The sequence below is a fragment of the Eurosta solidaginis genome, chromosome 2, assembly GCF_040869045.1.
Source record: "Eurosta solidaginis isolate ZX-2024a chromosome 2, ASM4086904v1, whole genome shotgun sequence".
Classification (NCBI taxonomy): Eukaryota; Metazoa; Arthropoda; class Insecta; order Diptera; family Tephritidae; genus Eurosta; species Eurosta solidaginis.
The window spans coordinates 209,995,990-210,019,156 of record NC_090320.1 but is presented as its reverse complement, the minus strand read 5'-3'; the positions used below and the strand labels follow the sequence as shown (position 1 = coordinate 210,019,156).

Below are 23,167 nucleotides of genomic sequence, written 5' to 3'. Positions count from 1 at the left end.
GTCAGTCGTGTTATGAAATGCAGACCCCTGATTTGCAATCATAATTTGAATGATGAAACTCTAAGGCGTTTGAGCAGGGACCTATTTGAATAGTAATATGTTTTTTTTTTTTTTTTTTTTTTGATTCGAAAAAGTCTATGATAAAAGTTTATGGGATTGCGCGGATATGCACAGCACTTTGGCAACGAATTATGCATCCTTTTAATTTTTGGGGTCTTTTTCAAAAAACTCCGCGAATTAAAGAAGAACGAACTTTAACTTTATAACTGCTTTGGATGAGCCTTTCAATAAATATAGGCCTGGACTTTTGTTTGACCTTTAAAAAAAAAACTCGGGACTTAACTTTTATTTCGGCTTATCTTGTTTGGTTGATTTTCCGACAGGGCCCCCCCCTTTGGCTGTGCATTCACGCGAATGTTTCTCAGTCGTTTCACTTGTAATGCAATTTCTATCAATAGCAAAAAATTCCGGGCTCTAAGGAAAGCCAAGTCAAACTTTGTCGTCGTCTCCGTTGTCTGTATGTTTGTTTATTTGCTTGAATTTGTTCGGGGTTTGTTTGTGACGATAGGGTTGTCTTTGGTGTTATTGTCATTTGCGCTTGTTGTTGTTGGTGTTGTTGCTTTTATCCATTTCTTTGTACATTGTTGAAGTTAGTTTAATTTATAAGAAAATTTCGATGCCAACAACTCAAATGCGTTAAATTGTTCCCTTCGTGTAATTCCACCTTTTGTTGTTATTAAAATTTTTGCATTTTTTGTTTTTTGTTCAATGCAATTTTTTGCTGCATATTTCATCTGTTATTGTTGTTTTTCTAATTTGTTCAGTTATAACATTGCACTCTCATTACTTTGCGATTTCTTTGCTAGTGGTTTTAAGTTCGTCTTTTCGTTGAATGTCTTTAGTAAATTTTCTTTTCAGATTTGTTGCTATTTTTATTGGTGTTTTTCATAAGTAGTTGTTAGCGCTATGGATGTGTGCCTATGTAGTATGTAGGTGCGTACATACATAGAGTGCAACTTTCGTTTTTCTCCTCAAAAGTCCTTGTTGGGTTGCTCAGGCTCAGCACGAAATACTTGAATCTGACATTTTACTGTTGTTCTTGTTTTTGCTGTCATTGTTCTTTTCGCATTTTAACTTTTTTTGCTTGCATTTTTTGTTGCTCATTTCATTCCAAGGTTTCTTAAGTACTAATTGCACTCTTGGCATTCTAAAAATTGAGGTCACTGCACACAGTTGAATAACTTTATTATTGTTGCTTTTTTCTTTTAATGCGAAACTCTTCTATTTTATTTGGGCTTTAAAGAAAAGTTGGTGGAACGCTGAACTGAAAAGTTTTTCGTTTCTAAAAAATATGTATAAACATTGTATTATATGTATCTCAGCTAACCCACCCTTGCAGATTAAATTAACTATGTTGACTTAACTATAGCTTGTAACGGCATAAAATAATCGAGATATATATACTTATATACGAAATCGGGGTGAATAAAGTCTTTTAGTCGTCCCGTCCTTCCCTCCGTCCATCTTTCTGTAAACACGATAAGTTGAGTCCATTTCGAGATATCTTGGTAAAGTTTGATATGTGGGTTCATTGATCAGTGGCCCAGTGAGTGTGAGGGGGGGGGGGGGGGGTGTATTTATATATCTTTTTTCTCTTTCGCTTATGAGCGAAACATGCTAAGACGAGGGAAGAGCTTCATCTACTTCTTATTGGTAACAACCCATACGGTTTTATATTCGGCTTGTTATTGATAACGAACATTTATCTTCAACTTATCGGTATATAACCGGGTTGTTATTTGCCGAATTATTGGCTTTTTTGGTTTCTTTTTTCTTTCGTACTTTAAAGGTAACTACATCATAGCAAGTCGTAGAGTTGTCGTTAACAAATCGATAGTCTTGCAATAACAAAATTGTAACACTCCTATAAGAAATCGAAGGCTTTTCTATAACGAACCGATAAACATTTGAAAACGAAATCGATAAATTTTCCATTACACGGCTACAACAAATTGGTGAAACTCCCATAAGAGTTCTACAAGTTTCTTAAAGAAAATGTATATCCTTCTTATAATATATCTATACATTTTTATAAGTTATCGATAACTTTTCGAAAACATCCCGCTAATAAATAGGTGACGGTCCTATAACAAATCGATAGCATTTTGATAACATAACAATAATTTTTCAATAATAAGTGCTAAATTTTTCGACAAATAACGTACTTCTCACCGATTAAATATATTTTAGTTTATTTGATTCAATTTAATTTGATTTTATTACATTTTATTTATTTTTTTTCTCATTTTATTTTATTTTATTTGATTTTATTTTTTTTAGATATTATTTTATATCATTTTATATCATTTTGTTTTATTTTATTATATTACATTTTATTTTTTTAAATTTATTTTATTTAATTACACGGCTATAGCAAATTGGTGAAACTCCCATAAGAATTCTACAAGTGTGCTAAAACATACTGGTATCTTTTTATAATATATCGATAGCTGTTCGATATTTTATCGATAACTTTTCGAAAACACGTCGATAAGAATCTACAACAAACCGAGAGCATTTTGATAACGATAATTTTTCAATGGTAAGTGCAAAACTCTTCTAAAACTAGGATATTTCTCATAGATTAAATAACTTATATTTTATTTGATTTAATTTAGTTTTATTTGATTTAATTTTATTACATTTTACTTTATTTCTTATATTTTTTTTATAAATTTTTTTTTATTTATTTATTTATTTTTTCACTAAATTATATTTTATTTTATTTTATTTTATTTTATATTATTTTATTTTATTTCATTTCATTTTATTTTATTTTATTTTATTTTATTATATTTTATTTTATATTATTTTATTTTTTTTGTTTTATTTTATTTTATTTTATTTTATTTTATTTTATTTTATTTTATTTTATCTTATTTTATTTTACTTTATTTTATTTTATTTCATTTTATTTTATTTTATTTTACTTTGTTTTGTTTTATTTTATTTTATTTTATTTTATTTTATTTTATTTTATTTTACTTTATTTTATTTTATTTTATTTTATTTTACTTTATTTTATTTTATATTATTTTATTTTACTTTACTTTATTTTATTTTATTTTATTTATTTTATTATTCAAATTTATTTTTTTAATTTTTATCTGATTTACTTAATTTTATTTTATTTAATAATTATTTTATTTTGTTGCTATTATATAATTCACAGATATAAGTCCTTCAAAAGGACTTCCCCCTTATATAACTTCGCTATGACCTTTAAACATTATGTTAGAGATAGGTTATGTTTAATAAAATAATAAAACTTGTGTGTTACGGCCTTTCAGTTAAATTTCATCATTTACTCCTTAGCATTGCGTCGGCTTATGTAACTATAAAAGTTGTAAAAACAAAAATTCTTTATAATCGTATAAAGCGGCAATAAATGCATTTAGTTGAGATACAAATTCTTTAATAACGAAGCGCTATAAATTTGGACAAAAAAGAAATAAATTCGATAAAACGTGAAACATCGATGACAAACGTGTGACTTTTATTGGACTAGTAATCCATTATGAGTGTTCTATGCAGTTTGATTTAACTTTTTTATTTTTATTTTTTTTAAACTCCGTGCTTTTTTATAGTCCTTTCGATTGGTTTGTACTAATTTAACATTTCATTCATAGTCATATGTAATAAATATACACGGTCGTATTTGGAATTTTAGGAGCTTGGGAAGTTTTTTACGATGGCCATCAAAATTTTACGTGCAAGTACTTTCAGCTGAGCCTGTTTACTTAATGAAGCTGTTTTAGTGGTAATGAAGTATAAGATGGCCGCTCTGTTTTAATTCACCGCAATACGTGGATGACTGCGTAGAGCTCGCCAATAATTCTTCTTCAGTACCTGCCGTTGCCAACGCATTTTCTACTAACTTCTGTAATTCTTTCGAAGAACTTTTCTCTCGAACACTCCCAGAGCCACATGTTCTGATGTTGTCATGGTCTATACTTCTACACGTTATAGCAGGATGAGTACGATAAGTGGCATGTAAAGCATAATTTTCGTTTGCCAAAAGACTTTCACGTTGTCTTCCCTGTCTAAAGTAGCATTTATTGGCAAGAAAGAATATTCGCTCGATTTTGAAGTATATGTTGTCATTTGTGTTAATGCTGGTTCCCAAATAATCGAAGTCTTACAATTTCGAAATTATGGGTGCAAACAGTGGCGTGGTTGCGAAGGCGAAAATGTGCTGGCTCTTTGTTCGATGAGAGAAGATACCTCGTTTTGTCCTCATTTACCATAAAACCTACCTTTTCCGCTTCTTTCTCAGTTAAAGCAAAGGTGTTCAGATCGAAAGTGTCAGTGTCGTCAGCGTACCCTGGTAATTACACAATCTTACCGATTATTGTTGCAGAGTGCTAAATTTCTGAAGATTGTTTTATTTTCTGCCTGAAATATCGTCGAAGGCGGTTTTAAATCTGACGAAAAAGTGATGTGTGTCAGTTCTTTTTTCGCAGTTTTCATTTCAAGATTTGGCACATAGTCAAAATTTCCCACTGCTCCTGCATTCCGTTTGGATTTATTATTTTCATTGGCAGTCTTTTACGATTGCAACCTATTTGTATGCAATGTGGCAGTGATCCAAGTGGATGTTAGTTCTTCGTATCAGAGCGGGTCTGCTAGTGCTTATAACATACATCTGATAAACTGATAAATTTTAAAAATTAGAAAGATTTAAGGAATGGTTTGAAGAATGAACGCAATAATCCGTACACGTAACCGTGGTCTAAGCTCGAAATTTCACCTCATCTGAGCTTAATGACTCTTTCTAAAAGTATTTCAAAATAACCGGTAGAATTATGCATTTGAAAAGAAGAGATCTATCCTTCAAAGTCCATATTGAATTTTCCAATTTGAAAAATGCATAAAAACTTCTTCCTGGATACAACAAGATTACTAGGGATAGGTTTATCACTATAGATCGAGCGAGACTGTGGTGGGTGTTGCAATATTATGAATCGAAAAAGTACTTAGGGAATTATTTATTGAAGATCTCACTATTAAAAAAACACCCAAATTTTAAAAACTTGAAAGAGAGGCGTCGATACACCTCTCTTTTTTGTAAACTTTTCCTCATTACTTTTAATGCGATATTCGGAAAAAAACGTAGCAAAACAATAAAAGTGCGGGTGAAGCTGAACAGATAAAGATATAAAATGGAGCGGAGCACGAAAAGTGAGCGTAGTGAAATGCATACAGTATTATGAAACTTGTAAGGGGGGTATTCGTCGAAGGCTATCTAGAGGCAAGAGGGCAATTACCTATTTCATTTCTTATTGAATATACATAAATTTGTTGGAGGTATTTGTTTCAGACGTACACACACGCTGTGTGGGGTAGGGGAGCTGTAACCAAACGCTACTTAATGGAAGGGCTGACAGGTTACGAATCGAAAAATATTGCCTCAGCTGCTGGTGAAAACGGTGCATAGGCGTCGGAACCGGTCATCGATGAATTGGTTGCCGGAAACCTTCCGGTTTCTGGAGTAATTCGATAAAGGTGTATCGAATGACGTTGACGGGATTTACAGCAGACTAGTTTTGTTGCAGGTGTCGTTGTAGCGTTGTCATACATTTTTTTAACCCTCCGATTAGCTGTGAATAAATTCAACACATCTTAGCCTAATTAAACAATTTTAATCTTAGAGTGCTAAGCGACTAATACGATACAACATATAAAATTGAAACTACACCTATTTGTCGTTTAAATTAGTTTTATTTATAACAATATAACGGTTAGTTGAAAACTAACAACTGATGATGACACCACGCGCGTGTCGAAAACAATTGTATTGTTATAAATAAAACTAATTTAAACGACAAAAAGATGTTGTTTCAGTTTTATATGTTGTATCTTGGCATTGTCCTCTGGCCAGATGAAGTTTGAGACTTTGAAATTTATCCACAAATATTTGAATTTTTATTTAAATTGTGAAGAAAAATCGTCGCACTCTGTGATAACCCAGAAATAAGTTTGAATTTTTATTGATAAATTTTGAAGTGATACGAACCATGCGGTCTTATAGGCTTAAAAATATATTCGTCTAGCCAGACGACAACGCTAAAATGTGACATAAATCAACTTTGGTACAAAAAAAAATAAAATAAAAAGAAAAGAAAAAATATCATATCGATTTCCCAATTATTATAAGGACCGCTTCTAAACTTAAAAAGTCGCTAAAGCTTTTTATGATCGGGTTCGTAGCAGTTAAGTTATTCACGAAAATAAAAACATTTCGTCTGGCCAGACGCCACAATCTATTGGAGAGTTAAAGTGAGTCCAAGGAAACTTGGAGTTTCAACAGGTTGAACCGGAGAGATATCATGTGGGGACAAATTACAAGCTGAACATACATTGGGTATGTCGCCTTTAATTCTGGATAAGTAAGAGTTTAACCTATCACAGTACCCAGATCGAAGTTGAGGTAGGGCAGACCGCGCGTCTCCCCATTTAATTTGTAGCGGAATAGTGCCTTACAGATCACTGGAGAGAGGTTACGATGATTGGACTGGCAATTCGTGGCGCGATGACAAATCTGTTGATCGATTCACAAGCAACCGGTGGTTGGTGGAATCCATACCCGGCGAGTCACAGGTGACGGACCTGTGGATGTCGCTGGTTAGGATTGGTGCATCGGTGATGCACAGATGACGAATTGGACGATCGATGTCCGAGCAACCTGCGGTTGATGAAATCGGTGTCCGGCGAGTTGAAGCTGTGCTTTATATTTATAATAGCCTGGCCACGTAGACACGGTGGCGGTGGACGCACCTGTGTCCTTCACACCCGATCTCTAGACACACCAAAAATTAGTGGGCGACCGATGTCGCCCACTGATCAAAAAGTGGCGGGCCTATACAAAGCAAGATAATTACGTATATTCGTAAACAATTTTTGCAGTAGAGACTTCCTGCATCGTAGGTCGCGCCTCCGATGATCTACGAAATGCAAGCTGTTTCTAATTAAGCCTGAGTCGTTACGAAGAGTTTGAGAAGTTTGCGCACTTCTGCACTTTCAATTGATTTGCTAATCGCTCTTTGTGTGGCGCTTGCTGGTCGCTGTAAGTGTGGGGCAGTATGTAGTGGTAGCTATATATAAACACACAGCTTCTGTATTTGATGTAAAAGTACCTGTGTGAGCACCAATTAGTTTGGCCATATGTCAGGGGTGCCACTGAACCTAAAGTAAATTCGACCCTGTATGTGTTCGTATTATAATATTACTTGTTAAGACACACAGCCCCTTTATATTTGTTATTGCAAAAGCTTGGTCTATAGTTATGTATTTGTCGAGTTTTATATCTATACTTTTTTGTCAATTTCCATTTAATATTTTTTTTTTAATTTTACTTACGTACTTTTTATACTCAGCGTGCTTTACACACAGACTATATTAATTTTGACTTGGATAACGGTTGGTTGTACAGGTATAAAGGAATCGAGATAGATATAGCACTGATTGAGCCATGTCCGTCCGTCCATTGCGTCGATTAACACGATAACTTGAGCTAAATATTGAGATATCTTCACCAAATTTGGTGCACGAAATTGTCTGGATCCAGAATAGATTTGTATTGAAGATGAGCGAAATCGGATGATAACGACGGTCACTTTTTATATATATAACATTTTGGAAAACACAAAAAAGCTGATTATTTAGTAAATAATACGCCCAGAATGTTGAAATTTAACATGTGGACTCATATTAGGACTCTTGATAAAAATGGGCGTGGTACTGCCCACTTCTGATAAAATCAATTTTACAAATATTATTAATTATAAATCAAAAAAATCAAAAATAGTTATACCTATCGTAACAAAATTCGGCAGAGAGGTTGTCTTTACTATAAGGAATGCTTTGATGAAAAATTAACGAAATCGGGTAAGGACCACGTCCACTTTTATATAAAAGATTTTTAAAAGGGTCGTGGACGAATAAAATGAGCTATATCTTTGCAAAAAAGAGCTTGATATCAACGGTATTTCATTTCCCAATTGGATTTTTAACAATAAATAGGAAAAACTCCAATTTTAAAAAATGGGTGTGGCACCGCCCCTTTTATGACTAAGCAATTTTCTATGTTCCGGAAGCCATAACTCGAAGAAAAATTAACGGATTGTAATAAAGTTGGGTACACTAATGTTCCCTATAGCAGGAAATATTTCTAAAAAACAATGAACGAGATCGTTTAAAGACCACGCCAACTTTTATTTAAAAGATTTTTAAAAGGGTAATAGACGAAAATAATAAGCTATATCTTAGCGAAAAAGAGCTTTGTATCAATAGAATTTTACTTTTTATATTAAGTTATAACATTAAATTGGAAAACACTAAAATTTTTCAAAATGGGTGTGGCACCGCCCCTTTTATGACTAAGCAATTTTCTATATTTCGGGAGCCATAACTGGGAGAAAATTTAACATATCGTAATGAAATTGTGTACACATATTTTCCTTATAGCAGGAAATATTTCTAGTAAAAATGGACGCGATCGGTTAAAGATCACGGCAACTTAGAAACAAAACAAGTTTAAAAGGGTCGTATACTAGAATAATGAGCTACAACTTAGCAAAAAATGGTTTTGAATAAATAAAATTTCACTTATCAAGTTTTATTGTAAGGTGAAATGGGGAGAAATTTTTTTTTTAAACGGGCGGTGCCACGTGTTATGTAGAAAAGTAATTTATCTGAAATGAAAAGTACAGTTGAATCTCACGCTGAGTATATAAAGTTCGGCTACACCCGAAATTAGACACCTTTACTTGTTTTTACTGGTTAACTACTAAAATACATACTACATTCCTTTTTGTATTTTTTTGTTTTGCTTTTACAGATACAAGCCTTAGTTTGTCCATGACGGAAGTTCGAATACCCAAACATATCATGCGGCATGGAGATGCTGTATTGGGCTGTAAATACGATTTGGATGGTGAATCATTGTACTCTGTGAAATGGTATAAAGACGGTTTTGAATTTTATCGTTACGTACCGCGGGATATGCCGCCAGGACAAGTATTTCCATTGCCTGGTGTTGATGTTGATGTAAGTATGCGACTGTGTTTTTGATTACTCTTTTATAGTTTTATGTACGCATTTGCTTTTATTCGAGAATAAAGTCTTTTTTGTTTTACCCGATTTTCACTTTCATCACCGACTCTGCACAAAGCAAGGAGCAATTACTTTTACATTGCCAATGCGAAAAAACTTTCAATCACTATTAACCAATATGAGTATTTATTAATTTTTTTTTGAAAAGTTTAAAATTTCATTTTTATCAAGTGAAGATTTTTTTTAAATTTAATAAAGCATGAGGCGTAAATATTTGAATTGCTGCTAAACACGCAGCATTCAAAAAGTGTAGCATAATCTGTGAGGATAGTTGCACCTCTTAAACTCTGACCTCATAAGTGTAACAACTACCTTGCAAACTATTGCTAAGCAATTTGTTTGCCCTCATCCAACATTACGGTCATTGCGTCTTTATCTTCTTTTTGCTCTGGGTACAACATTTACTCAACCCTTTGTTGTATGTGGGGTATTTTAGTGTTTTTATTATGCAACGAATTAAGCGCTTCCTCAGACTTCACCTGACATGTTATTCATATTTTGCATTGGGAGATTTGAAAAACTTGCTTTAAGGTATTACAATTCTTCCTTGTCAACTTAACTTCACTGTATCTGATTAACAGGGTAGTGGTAGATGTTTATTTGGTTCGCATTATTCTGGCCATTATATTAAGCAGCTTTCTTTCTTCAGATCTTTGACTTTCGATGGACTGCCCATAGGAAGTCCTGCGATCTATAGGCGTCACATTAAAAGGATTCTGTGGTCCTATTTCGTGGCTATTTTCATTTTCTTATGGACAACTGGATTAACGCGTTTTGCGTTTTCCAATTCGGTGGGACAATGTGGACTGAAGGGACCGTTTTCTATGCATGCTTATGTAAATATTCCTTGCCCTCTCAATATCTCTATGAGGTGGTAGTTTAGTTCGCCGTGCTTCCGGTCGTATAATTCCGCCTTATTTCGGGCTTTCGTGAAGTAGACCTTCGCCTTTTCTTCGATTTTCGCACTATTCCTAATGTTCGTGTTCTTGCTATTTTATTGGCAACTACGGATGGTCTCCCAATTGTAATGTCATACAGATCGGCCATTTCGCTTGACGGCAGATCAACGTCATATACGCCCATCAGACGTATAAGTACTTGCTATTCGTATAGCACTAATTCGGTAAGATGCTAATATATTTATTTGGTGCGTTATTTTAGATCCATTTCACACTGTTGCAGCATATTATATTATCGTGCTGGTTACGTTAGACCATAGCTGACGGGTAGCTTCGCCTGGCCGCTGCTGTTGATACTCTTCGCATTAGGGCTCCGATTACCTAAGAAACTTTCTCTCCCACCGCCTCTAAAGTGCTTCTTATAATTTTTTTTGAAGTCAATGCTTACTCTTAAATATTTCAATTACGGTTTCGATTTTATTTGATAATTTTTTATGGTTAGGAGTAAGTGTTCCATAGTCCGCCTTGAGCTCACCAACACCCCTTCTGATAATTGCTGGCCATCTCCATCTCCATATTCGTCGGCCATTTCTTTATTCTTCCTTTGGCGCCATTACACATGGCGTAGATGCAGTTTCTTGGCCACTGCTATTACGACAATATCATCTGCATAGTCGTAAATTTTCGTACTTCTGACTTGTAGCACACCGTCATGGATCACATTCCAAAGCATTGGCCCTAGGACAGATTTCTGAAAGACGCCGTTCGTGATCCTTTGTTTTCTTAGTCTCTCATTCGTATCTGGCTAAGCGCGCGTGACCCACCACACCGGCACATTGGCAGGTGCAACCCTGCCACCAACTTAAAGCGCCAAATGCACGACACGAACATTTCCGCGAACATTCCCGTTATGTCATGTTACTGCGACCTTTTCTGTCGTGTATGGTGGTGTTTGCCAGTTCGCGCAAATGTTCGTGCGTGTATGGCGAAATAGCTCATAATCGTAGTAATTTCTGAACGGAACAGACGTGCGCGGAAAAGTAAAATGGACAATAAACAATTTCTGAGTGAATTTATTGAAATGTATAAATCTTTGCCATCATTGTGGCAAGTAAAAAGCAAAGATTATTGTATTAGAATTAAAAAGAATATTCTTTTTTTGCGATCTTCTCTCTTTTTTTTACGCTTAATTGCCACAGCGAGCAATATTGCTGCAGCACAATTGTTGTCCGTATTCATCGCTGTCTGAAAGAGAACTAATGTTCGGCCAAAAGTTCGTATGGTGTATGGCCAAAGCTGCGAACAAGATTGCGGAATGTTCGCGGAAATGTTCGTGTCGTGTATTTGGCGCTTAACACACCACACACTAACACATTAACACAAATAAATTTTCACACCACACATATACATTCATATATAAACACAACAACACAAATTGTAAAATTTCGAACGCTACGGTCTATTCGCGCAATCGCAGCAAAAAAAATTTTAATAAATCATTTTGTACACTTTTAGTAAAGTTGGAAATCCTTTTTCCTTTTATTAATGTTGAGTATAAACTGATGTAATAGTCGCTTTAACTCAGTAGCACTTTGATTACTTGTGTAATACATTGTATACTTCGTTTATCATCGGTTTACTTTGGCGCTGTGTTCAGTTTAGTCTCGTGTACATCGTTGTGTTGCTAGCGTCAGAAGACTGATAGGACTTTATTCATTTGATTCCACTGTAGTCTTAATTATTCCAATTAGTGTTTTCGTATAACACAGTTGACTTTCTTGTTCAATAAGTCAATTGAGTACTACACTGCTTCGTGGCTTATGATCGGTTGTTCATTTTACGAAGCAGGACTATGTAAACGTGTGTTAGTGGATATAAGTGCTTGATATTCTTTTTTTGCATACGCACTAATACTCATTTTGTTGTTATTCCACTAATAACTTAAAAAGATGAATAATTGCAGCTCACTGGTACGTATATATTTGTAGACATAATGATTGAATTATTGATGTGCATACAAGTCACTGCTTAGCATCGGCTTAGAGATGATAGTATCCCTTAGTGTTGCTGATATTCGTCACAGTATTTACAAACAAGTAGAGTTCACTTGTCTTAAGAATCACAATTCAGCTGGTCTCCACAGTGCACCAAATATTCTATTTTTCGCCATCTTTAATTTTCTATATTGTTGTGGTTTGCCGGTAGCACGTGTTTTTATGTTTGTGTTTGTTTTTATACGCTTGCTTGTATATTTATTTAATTAAATTTCGTATAAAATGCACTAATTTATCTCCTTCTTCTTTTCTTTCTTAAAAACACACGCACGCACACTCGCACACTTCCAGTTTGCGCTGTTTACATTTGGCAGCAGCAGGCAGCAACAGCAGCAGCACGTTTTTTGCAATACTTCGAAAATTCACAAAATGTCTTGGATTGTTACTTTAGTTCACTGTGTTTTTACACGTCAATAATTTAAGTTTTATGGTACAAATTAATTTTATGAATATTCCTTAGTAGCCGAAATTTAAATTACACTTTAATATGATGAATGAATTTTGTTTGACAACTGCCAATATTCTTATTCATTTGAAAGTATGTTTACATACTGCATTTATCAGTAACAAGTTCTTGTTTTAAGAGAAACTGAACCAACGACTCACACACGTGAATCACTGCTGCCACTTTACTTCCTTTATAATGTTGTTGTTGTAGCGATAAGGACACTCCCGAAGACCTTGGGGACAATTATTGATGTTGATGGCCCTTTTCCAGATGCAGATCCGGTACGCTTCGGTACAAATCACGACCATCTCGGGAACGATTTGGTATGACCACATGCGACCTTCTAGCCCATCATGCCCATAGATCCATGAGTAGTTCGGGGTCGCCAGAGCCTCGGCTGTTAATGAAACAGGATTCGCCACGGATAGGTGAGGTTGACAATTGGGTTGGAGAAGCTATATATTGCGCTGACAACCCCTTGAAAGGGTTGCGCTACACAACTCTTTGAATCTATTTGTTATTTTAGTCGCCTCTTGCGACAAGCATACCTACCGCGAGTACATTCTAACCCCCTAACCCGCTGGGGTTTTTTTCTCTTTAATATTTGTACACAAATTTAAAGCCAGCGTTTTGAAATTTGGACCATTTTTCAACCCCCGTCATGATGGTAAAAACTCTCGCTGGGTTGCGGAAACGTGGTATATAAAAAATTCGTCCGAATACAGAAAACTTTGCGGTCGAGTTTTAAGCGACTTTAAGCTTTAAAACTTTCCGACAACCAAAATACTAAAAAAATTTAAACATAACTTGGAGCAACCCTTTCAAAATACAATGTTCAGTGGAAAAAATTATTCTAGTTAGGGCAGGGATCGATGTATTAGAAATCTTTAGAAACTCCATACAGAGCAGGTGCACATTTTTAGTTTTGGGATCGGTTTTCAGGTAGTTCCCGGTAAGCCAGATACTTAAAATATAAAATATGATTTAGGGGTCAATAACAAGGTATCACATATGACAAAAGGTTTCGCTTGGGGTTGCATAGATCTTAAAACTAGCCATCAGTTTTTGAGAGCCTTAAGTAAATTACAAATTCTTGATACCTCTCGCAACGCATTAAATGAGATGACGTCGATCACGGCCTGTAGCATGCATCCGCAATTGTACTTAAAATCCTGAACCGTCACAAAATCCCAAATCTGTTGGCGGCAGTATAAAGGAAAACGCATCACTACTAACTAAGCAATGGGTCGACCGCTTGAATGCTACGCATCCCCAATATGGTCTCCAAGCCTAAGGGATACACATTGGGAGAAAATATAGGTCTGTTAATACACCGCTCTTAGAACTGCTACCGGCTGTTTTCTTATGACCTTGGAACAAAATTTACACAGTGAGGAGAGAGTAATTGTCATAGGAGAGAGATGGCATGCTGAACAAACAGTTTTTTTAAATACCCATAAACCTGGAGCAATATGAGAAAATACGACACCTGAGAGTTCAGCCGCATAACCTGAACTCGCAGTAGAGGAAAGCAATCCCCGCAAGGGGACGTGCATCACTCTAGCTCAACTTTAATCTGGATTCTGTAATAGGCTAAACTGTAACCTTTCCAGAATCAACCCCGGCACACGTTATGTATGTCCCGCTTTTAACGTGTCCCCGAATGACATCAACCATCTTTCCAACTGAAATGTGGAACCAACGCCCCTAACACCCCTTTCTGCCTGGTGCACCCCTTTTGAAACTGCAAGTTTCGCCGAACTCTCATTAGAAGACATTGATATGTGCAACGTTGAAATATTAAACTTGATCCAAAAGCCAATGAAAATTGAATACCTATTACAAAAAATTGTGCCAGGTGGTGAGGAAATCGACAAGTTTTGAAGAACTAAACTAACGAGGCGATTTCTTAGTTTCTAGGCGACTTCCCACTGAAATAAAAAAAAAAAAAAAAAATACAAACTTAAAAATTCTCAAAAGAGAAAAACATTAACATGAAACACCCTCGGATTGCCATATGGCAACGCGCAATAGTCTTGCTGTGAAACGTTCACAAAATTCCAAAGAACGCAGATACCGTTAACTTTTTTGAGGGTGGTGTTACGCAATTGATCGCGCGTTAAGCAGCATTCATTTCCTCGTCAGTATAAATTAGTATGTGACAGTGAATGCACTTCAAGATTGATAAAAAATGTCTATTGGAAAAAAAAAACGGGAGACAAAAAATAAGTAGATCTATTATATCTATAAAAAACGCGATCAAACTATAAAATTTGTGGTTTTGTGTAGTGTTTGAAACACAAAACAACTCCTGATTAATTGGTTATAAAAAAATGTATTTCAATGTGTTTTTTCGTGTGTTTCCGTGGCTGTGTCCATATGGCAACGCTAGGCAGGCTAGACCACTGGTTTAGATTTCAATGTTTTCCCTGCGTTTTATTGCATTTGTTGTTAATTGGGGGTCTCGTAAAGGCCTAGATTGGTTTATTAGGTATACATGCAATATTTTATGCATTTTTTTATTCTAACCTTTTTGAAGAAAACTGTCCTTGCAAGAAGCACTGGGTTTTTTGGAAGAATTGTGCTGGGCTGAGGAGAACGATTTTCCAACAAATATCCAGGCAATTTACATCGAGCCATCTGAGCATGATGGCAACATAAGTGGTGAAGATGACGGTGTCGATGAAGGTAGAACTCCAGATAATGTTTGCCCAGCTCAACTAAGGGCCGGATGTGAAATCTTGTTTGAAAGTGGCATGCGACTCAACACGTACGACTCCAAGCCAAATGATATTGATGACTCTGCACCTGATGATAGCTTCAATGATTGTTTACCAAGCACTTCGAAAAAAATTCGTTGCGAGATCTAATCAAATCATGAGGTTCCACTTCCACCAAGTAACAAAGACAGTAAATACACTTGGAAAACCGATAATACATTGGCAGTGCTTCCTATCTTTTCTGATCCGATTTTCAAAGACTGTCGAGAACTTAGACCACATGAAATATTTTGAGAAGTTTTTTACCGGTGACTTGCTAATGAAAAGGTGTGACTTAAAGACTTAAGGAGAGAAATATCCATTTAGCACTGTAAGCACTACGGCGTCCAACCAAAAATTTTTCAAAAATGTTCAACTAAACGTACGGAATCCTTAGCGAATTCTGTAGGCTATGACAGAAGTGATAATCTTGTAATTCCAATCAAAAATGAGAGGCGATGTGCTGGAGACGTATGTATGTATTTCGGAGAAGCAAAAATTTATTTCAGAGGATAAAAACAGTTTTTCAAAAAAAGTCACAGTATACAGTAACGATCGTGATAAAAAAAATGGAAGTAGTTCCATTTAGTGTGACGTTAACCACTTGACTTTTGCGGGGACAATGATAATTTAAGAAAAACAAGCTACCACATTGAGATTTGTTACGAATTTTTCTAATTTTGATGGATTTCAAATTAACGGATACGACCAATTGCTTTCATAAAAGAATAAAAAAAAACAACTACAGGTCCTTATATTCTAACTGTATTTAAGCAACAGCAAACTTTATTTCAGAAAAATATGTATACCCTATATGATTTTGATTTTCTGACATCAAATCGGGAAAGGGTATTCCGTTAAAATATCCTCAAATGAATATCAAAAAAGTGCAAATGTATTTTAGGAAACCACAAATATATTTCAGATATACCAATTGTATTTCAGAAAACCTCTACTTTATTTCAGAAAATCTCAAGGATATTTCGGACAACCACAAATTTATTTCAGAGGATAGAAACAGTTCTTCAAACAGTTCCGCAAAAAAAGACAAAAGGCGGAGAAAAACAGAAAATTAAATAAAATTAGAAAGAAACTGGTCACGTCATACCGAGGCATCTAAAAAAGTTAGTTGGTATTTGTATAGAGCTGTTACAGGCATATTTTTCCATGTTTGTTTGTCAAAGAACCCCTTTGACATATATTACGTTTCCTTATCCCAATTCCACTTCCATTCTATTCCCATGTAACCAAGATCGGCATCAAAGCACAGAGTCGCAATAAAATATCGAAGGCACTTGCTTAAAGAAATGTTGAGAAACGGCGAGAGTTGCACATGATCAACCAAGCAAAAAAGGTGTGGAGTGTTGTAGAGCTTACACCTTTAGTCTAACAAAGTTATTCTTCTCATTAAAAAGAGGAAACTGTATTCTTATAATGGATACTCTGACTGGACATTTATTTTCCAAGAGGATGAAGTTATTTTTACATTGGACCCGGTTTTTGATTTTTTTTTTTTTTTCAATTAGGTCGTTAAGCAAACTTCTAGTAATACTGTGGGCTCGTTCAGTCATGTCTCTGTGTGGTCCTTCCGGACCAACCTGTTCAATCTAACGTAACAAGCAAAATCAATTACTTAAACTCACTTAAATCAATACTGACAAAGGCTGTTATTTAAGAAAATGCTCCTAACTCTAATTATACTCAGTTGAGCAGAGCTCACAGAGTATATTAACTTTGATTGGATAACGTTTGGTTGTACAGGTATAAAGGAATCGAGATAGATATAGACTTCCATATATCAAAATCACCAGTATCGAAAAAAAATTTGATTGAGCCATGTCCGTCCGTCCGTCCGTTAACACGATAACTTGAGTAAATTTTGAGATATTTTGACGAAATTTGGTATGTAGGTTCCTGGGCGCTCATCTCAGATCGCTATTTAAAACGAACGATATCGGACTATAACCACGCCCACTTTTTCGATATCGAAAATTTAGAAAAATCGAAAAATTGCGATAATTCATTACCAAGGAGGGATAACGCGATGAAACTTGGTAGGTGGGTTGAACTTATGACGCAGAATAGAAAGTTAGTAAAAGGTTGGACAATGGGCGTGGCACCGCCCACTTTTAAAAGAAGGTAATTTAGAAGTTTTGCAAGCTGTAGTTTGGCAGACGTTGAAGATATCATGATGAAATTTGGCAGGAACGTTACTTGTATTACTATATGTATGCTCAATAAAAATTAGCATAATCGGAGAACGATCACGCCCACTTTTAAAAAAAAATTTTTTTAAATTGAAATTTTTACAAAAAATTTAATATCTTTACAGTATAAGTAAATTATGTCAACATTCAACTCCAGTAATGATATGGTGCACCAAAATACAAAAATAAAAGAAAATTTCAAAATGGGCGTGGCTCCGCCCTTTTTCATTTGATTTGTCTAGGATACATTTATTGCCATAAGTCGAACAAAAATTTACCAATCCTTGTGAAATTTGGTAGCGGCTTAGATTCTAGGACGATAACTGTTTTCTGTGCAAAAGGGCGAAATCGGTTGAAGCCACGCCCAGTTTTTACACACAGTCGACCGTCTGTCCTTCCGCTCGGCCATTAATACGATAACTTGAGCAAAAATCGATATATCTTTACTAAACTCAGTTCACATAATTATCTGAACTCACTTTCTATTGGTATATAAAATGGCCTGACTATGACCACGCCCACTTTTTCGATATCGAAAATTACGAAAAACGAAAAAAGTGCCATAATTCTATACCAAATACGAAAAAAGGGTTGAAACATGGTAATTGGATTGGCTTATTGACGCAAAATATAACTTTAGAAAAAACTTTGAAAAATGGGTGTGATACCTACCACATTAGGTAGAAGAAAATGAAAAAGTTCTGCAGGGCGGAATCAAAAGCCCTTGGAATCTTGGCTGGAATGCTGTTCGTGGTATTACATATATATATAAATTAGGTGTACCCGACAGATGATGTTCTGGGTTACCCTGGTCAACATTTTGGTCGATATCTCGAAAACGCCTTCACATATACAACTACCACCACTCCCTTTTAAAATTCTTATTAATACCTTTAATTTGACACCCATATTGTACAAACGCATTCTAGAGTCAACCCTGGTCCACCTTTATAACGATATCCCGAAAAGGCGTCCACCTATAGAATTAAGGCCGACTCCCTTTTAAAATACTCGTTAACGCCTTTCATTTGATACCCATATCGTAAAAAAATTCTAAAGTCACCCCTGGTCCACCTTTATGGCGATATCTCGAAAAGGCGTCCACCTATAGAACTAATGCCCACTCCCTTTTAAAATACTCATTAACACCTTTCATTTGATACCCATATCGTACAAACAAATTCTAGAGTCAAAACTGGTCCACCTTTATATCGATATCTCGAAAAGGCGTCCACCCACAGAACTAAGGCCCACTACCTTTTAAAAATTAACACCTTTCGTTTGATACCCTTATTGTACAAACAAATTCTAGAGTCACCCCTGGTCCACCTTTATGGCAATATCTCGAAAAGGTGTCCACCCATAGAACTAAGGCCCACCCCTTTTAAAATACTCATTAACATCTTTTATTTTGTACCCATATCGTCCAAACTAATTCTAGAGTCACCCCTGGTCCACCTTTATAACGATATCCCGAAAAGGCGTCTACCTATATAACTAAGGCCCACTCCCTTTTAATATACTCATTAACACCTTTCATTTGATACCCATATCGTACAAACAAATTCTAGAGTCACCCCTGGTCCACCTTTATGGCAATATCTCGAAAAGGCGTCAACCGATAGAACTAAGGCCCACTCCCTTTTAAAACGCTCATTAACACCTTTCATTTGATACCCATATCGTACAAAAAAATTCTAGATTCACCCCTGGTCCACCTTTGTGGCAATATCTCGAAAAGGCGTCAACCCATAGAACTAAGCCCCACTCCCTTTTAAAACACCCATTAACACCTTTCGTTTGATACCCTTATTGTACAAACCCATTCTACAGTCACACCTGGTCCACCTTTATGACGATATCTCGAAAAGGCGTCCACCTATAGAACTAAGCCCCACTCCCTTTTAAAATACTCATTAACACCTTTCATTTGATACCCATATGTACAAACAAATTCTAGAGCCACCCATGGTCCACCTTTATGGCGATATTTCGAAAAGCCGTCCACCTATAGAACTAAGGCCCACTCCCTTTTAAAATACTCATTAACACCTTTCATTTGATACCGATATCGTACAAACAAATTCTAGAGTCACCCCTGGTCCACCTTTATGGCGATACCTCGAAAAGGCGTCAACCCATAGAACTAAGGCCCACTCCCTTTTAAAATACTCATTAACACCTTTCATTTGATACCGATATCGTACAAACAAATTCTAGAGTCACCCCTGGTCCACCTTTATGGCGATATCTCGAAAAGGTGTCCACCTATAGAACCTAGGCCCACTCCCTTTTAAAAATATCAATAACACATTTCGTTTGATACCCATATCGTACAACCAAATTCTAGAGTCAGGCCTGGTCCAACTTTATGTCGATATCCCTAAATGGCGTCCATCTATAGAACTATGGCCCACTTCCTCTTAAAATACTCTTTAATACCTTCCATTTGATACACATGTCATACAAACACATTCTAGGGTTACTCTAGGTTCTTTTTACAACATGGTGATTTTCCCTTACTTTGTCTCCACAGCTCTCAACTGAGTATGTAATGTTCGGTTACACCCGAACTTAGGATTCCTTACTTGTTACTATACAAATTATAAATAGCTTCGGGACAGGGATATGTCGGCACTCAGAAATGAGGATATATATACCATTAATGCAAAAATCCACGAAAAGCCGACTATGGACCGAAACACCTTATCAATCTATTAACATTTTCGTGAAAAAATCCCAAGCTATGCATTATTGATTGAGTTTTTTAATTCCTTGGAGCTTTGGAGAAACTCCTACTCATCGATTCATCGTTAAATGAAAGCCCACAACAATTATGCTTCCTACTTTGTATCCTCCGTGCTTATGTATTGGTACAATACTTATCATCATAAAGCTTGTATCGACATATATGGTTTTCCATTTTAAATGCCTTCGATTTCCTATTCCTATCAATAAAGCTCAAAGACGCAGAAGTCAACAAATGAGCTGGTAATCATGTTTTACCCATGGCTTATTATATGTAGCCTGTGCCAAAGGTTTTTTGCAAATACTCAACCTTAAAGGAAGTTTTAAATTTGTTTTATTTGTTTTGCATATTTTTATAGAAATGCGAGGTAAAACCCAACGCACAAACTAAGAAATAATTAGGGAGATCCATACAAAGTTCAATCACCTAATACAGTACTATGTTCAGACCCTGTATCTTTTTATACACATATACTAACTATGTATGTGGGTATGGAAGCGTCCTACTAAAGTTGGCTAATACAATAACGAAAAGTTTAACTTGTTGTATCAAGTTTGTAGTGCAAAGCAGCGCTAAGGACCACACACACATTCAATAATATGAGTGTGTAGTAAAAGAAAAAGTGTTGCTGACAGCGTCCGGCAATAGCAACAAAAACAACAAATAGCACGTTTAGCAAGAGTAGAAATAACTCTGAAATTCTTTACGCAAGCTGTCAAGTGGCACAAGTGTCTGAATCATCTAAGTGGTTGTGAATACGGATTTTCCAAAAAAAGGTGATATAAAAAAAAACAGAAACTTTTTCCTGCAGCTTTCTAAATTTAGTGTTTTTTTTTCAAATTTTCTTTTATTAGAGAATGTATTTTTAGCGCCTGTTGGGAAGTTAACGCGCTACTGAGATAGAAGGATCTCCTAAGTTTATACACTCCCACATATTTAGTAAATGTTTAGTTATACTTTTGGGAAATGCGTTATATATTTATATGTCTAAAAAAATATTTGCTTTTCTTGCAAATCAAAATAACTTTCTTCATTCTTAAAAACGATAGCCACAGAGGAAAAAGCAAATTTATATTTAAGCAAACTGACGCACATTACTGGCAGCAAATTAAGCCACGTTCCGAAATAGTTTTATCTCCATCACCTGTTCATGTTATATTAATTATCCAAAACTATATGATAGATATCGCATTGCTGTCAGAATGGCAATCAATGTCAGATGTATATGATAACCTTTGAAAATTGTGAGCTTAATGAAATAATCAAGTTTTTTATTTGGAAAACAATTTCGGTGGGTGTCAGCTATTCTCTTTATTTTATTAGATTTACACAATCTTTTTCGCATGGCCATTTTTACTATAACATATTTCTGAATATCACTTCTTCATTTGCTAGCAGTTGTAAAGTAAAATACCTCCACTCAGCCATATCAATGCCTGCTGCATGAACCAATACACAGATCCCGCATTAAATAATGAGAGAGCACAAAAATCATAGTTGGCTTGGAAATAAATTTTCTCGGCGTGACGTCACGCTTTTGACAACATGTTTCATTGCTGACGCAGTGTTCAAACTTTATTCCAATTGGAGTATTTTGCTCCACTCTTACCTCCTACTAGTAAATAGTATTACTATCTAATATGTTTTGGTTGAAGTTTTCATAGCATAAGTATGAAAAGATGATTGTTTACAAGTGATGATTAGATGAAATGACGCGAATTCATTGCTCGGGTCTTAAAACATATTTGTTCACATTTTACTCCAGGTTTTTGTAATTTTTTCGTAAAAATGAAGTACGTTGACTCAGTGAGGTCAGCTAACCCTGTTTTGCGATAACAGTTGCCAATTGGGAGCACCAGGCGAGGTCACAGCTTTCTCCAAATCTCTCCCAACTCAGTAAATATCTTCTCTTTCCTCTGTTTACAAACTATCGGAGCGTATTCGTTCATCCGCATAACAAGACCTAGCTAGCGAAGCTTTCTGTTTTTATTCGCTGCGCTATCGTCATATCTGCGAAAACTCATATACATAGCTTATATTTATACCTCCTTCGATACTCGCCGTCGACATCACGGATAAACTATATATCTTCCGGATAACTTTTCTCTCGAATACTCCAAGGGCCATCTCATCTTCTCTAGACACCTTCCATGATTCCGAGCCATACATCAGGACACGTATGATGAGTGACTTTTAGAGCGAGAATTTTGTTCGTCGATATAGGACTTTACCTTTCAATTGCTTAAAGAAGCACTTGTTGGCAAGAGTTATTCTCCGTTTGATTATTAGGGCGACATTGTTTTTACTTTTAATGCTGCTACCCAAATAGACGAAGTCTCGAATTTACATCCGTCAACAGCGACGTGGCTACAAATGCCGCGATGACAGCAAGTACTTCGTCTTGCCAAAATTTAGTACAATACCCACTTTTTTTTTGCTTCTTTATCTTATACCAACTTTTCGCCTCCATGTTTCAACAAACCGGCGGGTATCCCGTCATTACTTAGCATCGTGTGATTTTTTAGCCATAATATTACCATTCTTGGTAATATTCCGGAACATGTTTTTCTTGATCGGCAATCGGGGAATCGGTTTCGTCTTCCACCACACTCTGTACGTCAGCTACTAGGTCGCCATTATAGTTCTTACAGGAATCTGCCCTGGTCTTGAAACCTTCGGTCATTAAAAGAACATGAAATATGTATGGTAAACCGAAAATAATAATAATAATATTTTTTCGTGATAAATATTTCTTCTAGAATGTGGTGTGCTTACGGGAGCATTAACTAGTCATCCTACACATTTTAGGCCGACTCCATGTCCATCTGATAAGGCAGATAACTTTTTTGTTTCATGGCAAAAACACATTCGAAGGGA

At 35.6% G+C, this 23,167-nt stretch overlaps 1 protein-coding gene across 1 annotated transcript in view; it reads left to right on the top strand.

The window, feature by feature from the left end:
- LOC137242579 (uncharacterized) overlaps positions 1-23,167 on the top strand; it is a 174,812-nt gene that overhangs the window by 62,899 nt on the left and 88,746 nt on the right. Inside the window, exon 2 of the mRNA XM_067769860.1 lies at positions 8,900-9,108. Coding sequence (XP_067625961.1) covers positions 8,900-9,108 — 209 coding nt within the window. The remainder of the gene's footprint in view (positions 1-8,899; positions 9,109-23,167) is intronic.